The following is a 9919-nucleotide window of genomic DNA, read 5'->3' as shown; positions in this document are numbered from 1 at the left end:
CCACCAAAAGCAAACCAAAACAAAAACATCGCATACAGACTGGAAGCAAGCGCTTAGCAAAATTTTGTTGAATGAATGAGTAAAACAAAGCCGCAAATTTTTCCCACAGCGATGGAGCGAAAAATGTGACAGCACCACCTCGGGTACCTGGGTCTCCACCCGCACACAGACCCCCCGCCCACGTAGAGGCACCGGCAGACAAGTACCGAGCCCCGAACCGCGCTCAGGGCTTGGCCTTCGCCAGGAGTTGGGAACCTGGGTGGCCCGGTTGCCATGGCACCGCCTGGGGCTCCGCCCTCTCTCGCCCCCACACACCTCCTCTGCAGCCAGGGTTTGGCACCAGTCACGTGCCCCTCCACGTAACCACACCGCGGCTCCTCCGAGCAATGTCAGGCGGTCACGTGTGATAGCAACAGATCACGTGACCCTCCAGCCCCGCCCCCTTCCCTCACCACACCCCCTCCCGTAGCAGCCGCTTGGACGGGCCTTCTGCGCACGCGTGGCGGTCACGTGTCCAGAACGCCCTGCGTTGGGCCCGCCCCCCGGGTTTCCGCGCGCCTCTCTGGCGTCTGGTCACATGGTGAGGGCGGGGGTGCGGGGGCCTCTCTAGCCTGCGGCCCGCGTCTATGGTCCGGCCCGTAGCGTCCAGCTGCCCCGGACCGAGCCCGGGTGTATGGCGCTGCAGGATCCGGCTCCCGGGCCCTGAGAACGGGCCGTCCCTGCAGCTCTCGGCCCGGCGTAAGGTAAATGTAGCCCCTTCCCAAGAACGGGGACCAGTTCCCCGCCACCACCCCCTCCCCCGCCACAGCCTCCCACGCCTGCGCGTCGCGGGCGGGTTATGGAGGGTCGCCCAAAGGCGGGAAGTGGGGCCTTTGTGGTGGTAGTGGGGGTTGGGGAGGGCGTAATTTTAGGGATTGAGGTGTAGGATCTTCAGTGCAAGGTGTGTGTGTGTCATCTGTGATCTCCTTTGTGCTCAGCACGATGCTCCCCAAAGTAAAAAAAAGAAAAAAAAAAAAAGGCCTTTTCTTTTTCTTCCAGAGCATCACGTGGCTGGAAGCGTTGGCAGTAGTCTTTGTGTTATTCCAGGGGCCCGCCTTAGAAAGTTGTGAAGGGGGTTGGGATGCTGGTGATGGTGGGTTTGTGCTCTTTTGTGCGGGAGTCAGTTTGTTACTGCTGGGTCATAACTCTTCTAACCTTAGAAGGATTTTGGTGGTAGAAATCTTTGTGATTGTAGGGTATCCCCTGATCCGAGAATGGCTACCTCTCGGTATGAGCCAGTGGCTGAAATTGGTGTTGGTGCCTATGGGACGGTGTACAAGGCCCGTGATCCCCACAGTGGACACTTTGTGGCACTCAAGAGTGTGAGAGTCCCCAATGGAGGAGGAGCAGGCGGGGGCCTTCCCATCAGCACAGTTCGCGAGGTGGCCTTACTGAGGCGGCTGGAGGCTTTTGAGCATCCCAATGTTGTCCGGTGAGAAAGTGGAGGATTGGGTGTGGGGAGGAACCGGGGACGGGGAGAGGACCTGTAAGTGGGGGTTGTGATCAGAAGAAGTGGGACCCTGAGGAAATATAAGAGGCCACGTTGGATCCAAAGGGATTGACCAGTGAATGACCATTTATTTTGGTCAGGCTCATGGATGTCTGTGCCACTTCTCGAACTGACCGGGAGATCAAGGTGACTCTAGTGTTTGAGCATATAGACCAAGATCTAAGGACATATCTAGACAAGGCACCCCCACCGGGCTTGCCAGCTGAGACCATCAAGGTGAGTAGAGTGGCTAGACATTGAGAGATGGATTGGAGCCTGAAGAGATGGCTCAGTGGTTAAAGGCACTTGTTGGCAAAACCAGATGCCCAGATTTGATTCATCAGTACCCAAGTAAAGCCAGATGAACAAAGTGGAACATGAATCTGGAGTTTGTATACAGTGGCAGGAGTCCCCTAGCATGCTCATGCTCTTTTGCCTCTTTCTCTGTCTCAATAAATAAAAATACTTTTTTAAAAAAGAGATGGAGCCGGGCATGGTGGCGCATGCCTTTAATCCCAGCACTCAGGAGGCAGAGGTAGGAGGATGGCCGTGAGTTCAAGGCTACCCTGAGACTCCATAGTGAATTCCAGGTCAGCCTGGGCTAGAGTGAGACCCTACCTCAAAAAACAAAAAAAAAAAAAAAGAGAGAGAGAGAGAGAGAGATGGTGGTGCACACCTTTAATCCCAGCACTCAGGAGACTGAAGTAGGAGGCTGCCCTGAGGCTATATACTGAATCCCAGGTCAGCCTGAGCCAGAGTGAAACCCTACCTGGAAAAATTTAAACTAAACTAAAATAATAATTAAAAAAAAAGAGAGAGAGAGAGAGATGGTGGCTAGAGAGATGGCTTAGTGTTTAAAGCCCTTGCCTGTGAAGCCTAAGGACTGAGGTTCGACTCCCCAGTACCCATGTAAGCCAGATGCACGAGGTAGCATGTGTGTTTGGAGTTTGTTTACAGTGGCTAGAGGCCTTAGTGTGCCCATTCTCTATCTGCCTCTTTCTCAAATAAATAAATGAAATATTGAGAGAGATTGAGTGGGATCTTTGTATAGAATTTGTTGGGATTGCCAAGTTTCCAGTGAATTTTAATTTTCCCCTTTCCAAACTAGGATCTGATGCGTCAGTTTCTGAGAGGTCTAGATTTCCTTCATGCCAATTGCATCGTTCACCGTGACCTGAAGCCAGAGAACATTCTGGTGACAAGTAGTGGGACAGTCAAGCTGGCTGACTTTGGCCTGGCCAGAATCTATAGCTACCAGATGGCCCTTACACCTGTGGTCAGTACAGAGATGGTAACCACATGGGTTGTGGTTGGGGGTAGGTTTAATTTCCCACAGCAGTTGAGTTGTGGTGACCAGGAGGGCCCTCAGACACTTTCCTTTTTCTTTAGGTTGTTACACTCTGGTACAGAGCTCCTGAAGTTCTTCTGCAGTCTACATATGCAACACCTGTGGACATGTGGAGTGTTGGCTGTATCTTTGCAGAGATGTTCCGTCGAAAGTATGCAAACCAAACTTAAAATAGCTTTGTGAATTCCACAAGTCTTTTTTTTATCCCCCTCTTCCTTTGAGGTAGGGTCTCGGTCTAGCCCAGGCTGACCTGGAGTTCACTATGTAGTCTCAGGCTGGCTTCAAACTTACAGTGATCCTCCTACCTCTGCCTCCCGAGTGCTGGGATTAAATGCAGCACCATGCCCAGGGCTTCCACAACTTTTTTTTTTTTTTTGCTGATATTTGTAGAGCTAGAGATTGAACTCAAGATCTCATGTATACTAGGCAAACACTCCCCAGTCCCATATCTATTCATAAGTCATATCTGTGTGCTTATGTCACATCTGGGGTCCTGTTTATGCTTGGCAAGTACTCTGCCACTTACCTATTATTTATTTGCAAGCAGAGAGAGAGAAGAGAGACAGAATGGGCATACCAGGACCTCTAGCTGCTGCAAGTGAATTGCAGATGCATGTGCCACTTTGTGCATCTGACTTTAGATGGGTACTAGGGAATAGAACCTGGGTTGCTAGGCTTTGCAGGCAAGTGCTTAGCTGCTGAGCCATCTTTCCAGCCCTGCCCATTCTTTTACTGACCAGCTTGCCTATAACCAGAAGCTCTGAAATGTCCTGGAAGTAGGAACTTCACTTTATTCTCCATACTGTTCTAATGATCTACCTTAATGGTAGTCATTCCCCAGCTGTGTCTGAAAATAGCTGTTAACTTCCCATCTGTTTTCTACCTTAGGCCTCTCTTCTGTGGAAACTCTGAAGCTGACCAGTTGGGCAAAATTTTTGAGTAAGTATCTAACCAAGGGGAAAGGAACTTTCTGCCCCGAGTCCTGTTTCTGCTGAGCTTCAGGTGGCCACTGGCTCTGCTCCCGGGGATGGGAATTGAAGGACAGCCCTCTTGACCAGAGTTTTCCTGTCCTTGTAGTCTGATTGGGTTGCCTCCAGAAGATGACTGGCCTCCAGATGTATCTCTACCCCGAGGAGCCTTTTCCCCAAGAGGGCCTCGCCCAGTGCAGTCAGTAGTCCCGGAGATGGAGGAGTCTGGAACACAGCTGCTGCTGGTACTGGTCATGAGCATGGGGCAGGACTGGGCTGAGAAATAGTTCATAAGGGTCCAGACCACTGTGGCTCACAAGACCTTGTTACAGGATGGGATGCAGGGTTTTTTTTTGTTTGGTTTTGTTTTTCAAGTTAGGGTCTCCCTCTAGCCCAGGCTGACCTGGAATTCACTATGTAGTCTCAAGCTGGCCTCAAACTCATATTGATCTTCCTACCTCTGCCTCCCAAGTGCTGGGATTAAAGACGTGCCCCACCAGGCCCAACTGGGATGCAGTTTTTACTGCTGCTATAAATGGCCAGAGTGGTGTACAGGAAGTAGCCCATCCCAGCTATGTTGGGAGTGGGCATTCATCCATTTTTCATGGTTTTCTTTCTCTCTCTCTTTCTTTCTTTCTTTCTTTCTCTCTCTCTCTCTCTCTCTCTCTCTTATTTTGGTTTTTCGAGGTAGGGTTTCACTCTAGTCCAGGCTGATCTGGAATTAATTATGTAGTCTCAGGGTGGCCTTGAACTCATGACAACCCTCTACATCTGTCTCCCGCATGCTGGGATTAAAAGGCATGAGCCACCACACCCAGCTGTGTTCCATGGTTTTCTGACCTTTGCCTCTCCCCTAGGAAATGCTGACTTTTAGCCCACATAAGCGAATCTCTGCCTTCCGAGCCCTGCAGCACCCTTACCTGCATAAGGAAGAAGGCGATCGGGAGTGAGCAGTAGAGGAGCCGCCGTGAGCGCAGAAAACCCCACCGAGAAGCCTTCTTCTGAAGCTGTGGCCATGCCGCCAGTTTTTTTTAAAGAGGATATTTTACTGCCTTAAATGACATTCCCCACCTCTTTTTGAAGCTGATCCTCCTGCCCTATTCCTGTATACCAAGGGATACATCTTTTTTCCTTCCCCTCCCTACCTATGGTAACATATCAGGAGTCTTTTTTATACAGGAAAACAAAATGAGACAAAGAAACATGATTGCTTTTTTCTTTTTTCTGTTTGTTTTTAAATGTTTCTCTGATTACTCTTCTATTGGGAGATTTAAAAAACTGCTTGGAAGAAAGAACTTCCCTGTAAAACCTTAAAGCCTTCAGGACTCTGTAAGTCACACCAGGGCAAAGGCAGGCAGTAGGCCCCTTGTCCAGTGAAAATTAGGAAGGAAATTTAAAGTTGTCTTTTTGAATATGTAGTTAAAATGGGTTTTATTCTTATAATCATTGAACTTTTTCAACTGGGTCCTGCCTATTGGAAGAATTCTTGGGTCTGGAAATAGAGCTCATTGGAAGTACTTGCCCACTGTGTCTGAGGCCCTGTGTATGTTCTCTGCACCTTCCCTCAAAAAAAGTTAGCTGTTTTCCTACTGCCTCAGTTTATCCTTGGAGCCAGGGTACGGGGTGTCGAGGGGAGGAGAAACAGCTATGAGTAACTCCCAACCCCCTTCTCCACATTCCCAGGAGCCAGGAGTGTACTGTATAGTTTTTCTTTGTCAGTATTTCTATGTCAAAGCATTAAGCTTAACCACTGGATTGGTTCTAGGTGTGGCAAAGGGCCTTTCCTTTTTCTTAAAAGACTTAAATGGTTAAAGGCCTTCAGTTTTCAGAAACTAAGGGGTGTAGGGATTAAAACGCTGGGAGACAGCAGGAGAAAAGTCAGAAGGATCCAAAGCCTTGCCAGGTATGGTGCATACACCTGGCATCTCAGCACTTGGGAGGCTGAGGCAGGAGGATCAGGAATTCAAGGTTACCCTTGGCTGTCCTGCAAGTTTGAGACCGGCCAGGGCTGGGGGTGCAGTGGCAATCCACAGTCTCATAGGAAGGCACTGGGGTTGGCTCGAGGATCTTTCTGATTCCGAAATCTCATTGCTAGCCAAACACCAAGGATCTAGGGGAACAAAGAGGAGAGAAGCACAGACCAATTATGAATCTTGGATTTACAGCTTAACAGAGAAAGGGTGCACACACAGGAGCTGGGGAGTGTTACCTCTGTAAGGCTAAAGAAGAGCCCAACACCCCCTAGGGTCTTCAGGGCTTCATCTGAATGCTGAAGGAACTTTTCTCCACACATCTGGCACGGAGAGCTCCTGCTCTTGCAGATCTGAGGATAAAACACAAAATGCAAGGTTGCTGACCTGTTCTATCCAAATACCTAGAAATTTTTGTGCATGTGGGTGTGTTTCTGTTCACATGTGCAGGCACATGCCCGTGAAGACCCTAGGTTTGTCAGCACTCTGCCTTGACTGCACTCCACCATGTTTACTGAAGCAGGGTCTCCCACTTGAACCCAGGGCTTGCTGGTTAGGCTAGTCCAGCTAGCTGATTTGCCCCAGAGATCCTGTCTTCACCTCCAAGTGCTGGGATTACAGAAAGGTGGCCATGTCTGGCATTTATTTGGGTGCTAGAGCTTTATGGAGCTATCACCCTAGCCCTGTCCCTAGAAATTATTTACTAGTATTTGAACAGTTACTTTAGACTAAAGTCCCAGTTGACCAAGCCCCCTCAGCCTCTGTATCCATCCTCCACCCCCAGAGCACAGTGCCAATTCTAGAGAGCTTCTAGGAAGGCAATGGAAGTTAAACCCGCTTATTTGGACACAGTCCTTAGCTACTTGCCTGCCTTCCTCCCTTTCCCCTAACTCACTGCATTGCAAGAAGAGTTGTCTGGCTGGGGCTGGGAGGTGAGGTTGAACAAGCCGCAGCAGTCAAAACTCCTCTCCAGTTCATGCCGGGTGGTGTTGCTCATCACCCACCAAGAAGTGTTGATGACATCTGTCTAGAGGATACCAGCAGAGTGAAATTAGTCTCCTGACATCCTGATCTCAGTTCGAGGTTCAATTTCCAGGTTCTTGCAGCCCCACAGAAACATGCTAGCAGGTCACAATTAAGAGACAATGGGAAATGTTATTTCTCGGATTCTCTGTACAGGTCATCTTCGTGGAGAATTAGCCAGAATAAAACGGCTGTCTGGAAGTAGACCTAATAGAAGAGTTAGAGATTAAAGTGTGGGGAGGAAGGGGACCCTCCCCCAAAAAAGGCAAGTATTTGAGAGAACATTCCCTTACCTGTTTGCTCCGGTTAATAGCCAGACATGAGCAAGAGATTCCAAACTGGAAGATGAAGACCAGACCAAGGATGATCATGTACTAAGAGGAAGTTAAGAAAAAATGATCTAGCTCCCACTTAAAATCCCCCCATAGTGTGGTGGTATGCACTTGTAATTGGGAAGTGGCAGGCCAGAGGGTAAGAGTTCAAAGCCATCTCTGTTCATAAGACTACATTATCAAGTTGGAAACAAAACCAGGTGCCCCTCTCACTTCAGGATACAAAGAAGAGCAGGACTTGGTGGTGGTTGACAGCACCCACCAATCCAGCCACTGCGATGAGGAGAAGGAAGACTCCCACGGCAATGACTCCTCCGATGATGTGGATGCTGGACACCAGGCCAAGGCCCTTGCCCCAGGCAGCCACTCCAATGAGCAACAAGCCTACCAGCTGCAAGGGATAGAAAGCAGGACACACTTCCAAGAATGCGGCCAGGTGTGGTGGCTCGTGCCTGTAATCCCAGCACTAGCGAAGCAAAGCTAAGGAACGGAGACCGCCAGGTTTAAAAGCTAGCCTGGGGTATATAGCGAGATCCTATTCAAAACCAAACACTAGCGTTCAGCACAGCCACAGACCATTACAAGGAGATTCGGGGAGAATAGAGCAGGTGTTCTGAGTGTGACGGTGTGGGGGGCGGGGAGGGGTGCTGTCGGAAGCAAGCGCATCCCTGGGCGCTCTGCCCAAGTGGTGGGAACAGCTGGAATGAGTGCGGAGACAAGGGCGATAGCGTCTCAGTATGCAAAAAGGAACCTTTAGTGCTGTCCAGGCCTCTGTTTTGGGAAGAAACTAGATCACAGAAGTGAAGACGTGGGACTGAATGCCCCCGGATTTCAATTCATGAATCTCCACTCCCAGACAACCCTTCTCATCACCGGAAGTCTCCCTTTTTCCTCGGAAGTCCCCAGAAATTCTCTCTTCGCCGGAAGTTCTTGGGAATCTTTCCGGAACCCCCAGTATCCCCCTCTTCCCACAAAAGGTCCTCTAGAGATTCTCATTAGTCTTTCCGTCCCGAAGCTTCTTCCCCCCCTCTCCCCTTCCCCCCCCCCCCCCCGCAGCAGCAAAACCTCACCATGTAGACGACGTTGAGAGCGCACAGCGCATTCTTGGAGCAGGCAAAGCCGCCGCAAACCATCGCCCCAGTTCTGGGGACCCAAGTGGTCCCGAGGACTTGGGGGGAGGATATTAGAGACGGCCTTCTAGGACTCCGACAGCTTCTGTCGCTTTAAATCGAAGATAGCCAAAGCAATTCTCTGCGCCTGCACCGTCCCACCCCTGTCTCTGGATTGGCGAAACTCGTGGCTAATCCAAGACATTGATGGCCTCCATGCCAATCAATCTGCATTACGTCACCGGCCCGCCTCCCTGTCCCTCCCTCAGTGTTTTCATTGGACGAAACTTAAAAACTGTGGCCAGGGTTTCTAGACATTCTGCCAGGGACCAGCGCTTAAACTTCAAAAAGCTACATTCAGAGTGGAGCTTTCTATGATTGGAGTGGAGACACTGGGAATCCCCAGGCAAAAGGCTCTGGAGACTCACTGGAGCCGAGAAAGAAAAGGGACTTGTCGGGCTAGGCGGAAGGAGCTCCGCCCCTTGAAGGAGGGTCCTTCCTTGTCCTACGATGGATGACTTCACGATGACGCCATCGTTTTGTTGTTACTGCGTCACTTGCAGACACACCTAGAGAAGCCAAATACTGCGCTAAGAGGCCCAGCCAGGAAGGCCACAAGTCAGGCATAGCAACACCCAGAAAATACTCCCATATTTGTAAATGTGTCTACTAGGGCGCATGCTCTGTTTCACGTTCCTTCCTCTGCCGTGGGAATATACCAGAAATTCAAGTGACAAAGCCACAGGCACTTGCAAGTGTGTTCGGCATTTTCAGAGCACATGCATCCCTGATCCAGAGCCTACACAAAATGACACAAAGGGAGGAGTCCGAGATGGGGCTAAATAAGAAGAGGCCTCCCCACTTTTCCACTCCGGAGGTGGACTGTGGTTAGCTAATGACTTTGTTATTGCATGACCATTTTGACCCACCGCCCTTTGAATGGGAGGAGTGGCACAGTCCCTCTCCCCCAGGAGGAAGAAGTGGACTTGGTGGGTACAAAACAACAATCTCCCCTTCTCACATCAACCTCACAGAATGACTCATGTCTACTTGTAGAGAGCCCATGGTTTCCTACGCAGTGTAGCCCTACTGCTAGTCAGACTGCACGAATACCAACTTTGCCACTTCCTGTCTGTATAACCTTTGGCCTTACACTCTGTGCCTATTTCTTCATCTGTGGAATAGGGAGAGATAACAATACACCTACCTCCAACAATACTCCTTTACCAATTTCTCAATTGTGAAAGTTAAATGAGTTAGCATATGTAGAATTTTTACATTAGTACCTGGCACCCAGTAACAATGTTAGTTATTACTATTCAGGCCATTTTCTAGAGTTTGGTGACTAATCTCACCCTCATCTCTCACTTTCTCCAAACACACAAATATTCACACAGTTATACTCTCTTATCCTTCATAAATCATCATCAGGAGAAAATGTGGCAATGTCAACTTTTGAAATTAATTAATTAGGTCAAACTGTCCCTTGTCTCTCACTCCCCAACTCTGTTTTCTTCTTCAATTCTTCATCCACCTTCTTCTCTTTCAAGTTGTGACTCAAGAGCAGAACAATGGTATTAGGAAAAGGGGGAATGGGCTGGCAAGTCTCATGGATGTGTGAGCATATATTAGAACTATAAT

The 9919-nt window shown here is 49.4% G+C and overlaps 2 protein-coding genes across 4 annotated transcripts; one reads left to right on the top strand and one right to left on the bottom strand.

Moving 5' to 3' along the window:
* The first annotated feature begins 587 nt into the window (after positions 1-587).
* Positions 588-5046, top strand: Cdk4 (cyclin dependent kinase 4). Of its 2 annotated transcripts, none has more exons than XM_004650037.2 (8): positions 588-743; positions 1235-1471; positions 1630-1765; positions 2637-2804; positions 2918-3027; positions 3765-3815; positions 3954-4089; positions 4702-5046. In XM_004650037.2, the coding sequence occupies exons 2-8, from the start codon at positions 1254-1256 to the stop codon at positions 4792-4794; spliced, it is 912 nt and encodes a 303-aa protein (XP_004650094.2). In that variant the 5' UTR covers positions 588-743; positions 1235-1253; the 3' UTR covers positions 4795-5046. The 2 variants fall into 2 exon arrangements, with proteins under 2 accessions (XP_004650094.2, XP_045008407.1); XM_045152472.1 differs by having other exon boundaries at positions 2637-2819.
* Positions 5047-5051: 5 nt separating this feature from the next.
* Tspan31 (tetraspanin 31) lies at positions 5052-8431 on the bottom strand. 2 transcript variants are annotated; one of them, XM_004650036.2, is made up of 6 exons: positions 8240-8426; positions 7393-7560; positions 7131-7211; positions 6710-6841; positions 6054-6167; positions 5052-5954 (listed from the first exon to the last, which is right to left on the bottom strand). In XM_004650036.2, exons 1-6 carry the CDS (start codon positions 8300-8302, stop codon positions 5880-5882), a joined length of 633 nt encoding a protein of 210 aa, XP_004650093.2. In that variant the 5' UTR covers positions 8303-8426; the 3' UTR covers positions 5052-5879. The 2 variants fall into 2 exon arrangements, with proteins under 2 accessions (XP_004650093.2, XP_045008408.1); XM_045152473.1 differs by lacking the exons at positions 7131-7211; positions 7393-7560 and having other exon boundaries at positions 8240-8431.
* Between the last annotated feature and the right edge of the window lie 1488 nt (positions 8432-9919).

Source organism: Jaculus jaculus, chromosome 6 (genome assembly GCF_020740685.1).
Source record: "Jaculus jaculus isolate mJacJac1 chromosome 6, mJacJac1.mat.Y.cur, whole genome shotgun sequence".
NCBI classification, from domain to species: Eukaryota; Metazoa; Chordata; class Mammalia; order Rodentia; family Dipodidae; genus Jaculus; species Jaculus jaculus.
The sequence above is the reverse complement of the archived record's forward strand: the minus strand, read 5'-3'. Positions and strand labels throughout refer to the sequence as shown.

What these genes read in the sequence shown, in the direction of transcription:
- Cdk4 (XM_045152472.1), top strand. Translation starts at nt 1,254, where the DNA reads ATGGCTACCTCTCGGTATGAGCCAGTGGCTGAAATTGGTGTTGGTGCC. An exon ending in GCAGAGATGTTCCGTCGAAA is followed by an intron (nt 3,028 to 3,764) that starts GTATGCAAACCA and finishes TTTCTACCTTAG; the next exon opens with GCCTCTCTTCTGTGGAAACT. An exon ending in CAGTTGGGCAAAATTTTTGA is followed by an intron (nt 3,816 to 3,953) that starts GTAAGTATCTAA and finishes CTGTCCTTGTAG; the next exon opens with TCTGATTGGGTTGCCTCCAG.
- Tspan31 (XM_004650036.2), bottom strand. Translation starts at nt 8,302, where the DNA reads ATGGTTTGCGGCGGCTTTGCCTGCTCCAAGAATGCGCTGTGCGCTCTC. An exon ending in CTATTAACCGGAGCAAACAG is followed by an intron (nt 6,842 to 7,130) that starts GTAAGGGAATGT and finishes GGTATCCTCTAG; the next exon opens with ACAGATGTCATCAACACTTC. An exon ending in ACAACTCTTCTTGCAATGCA is followed by an intron (nt 6,168 to 6,709) that starts GTGAGTTAGGGG and finishes TTTTATCCTCAG; the next exon opens with ATCTGCAAGAGCAGGAGCTC.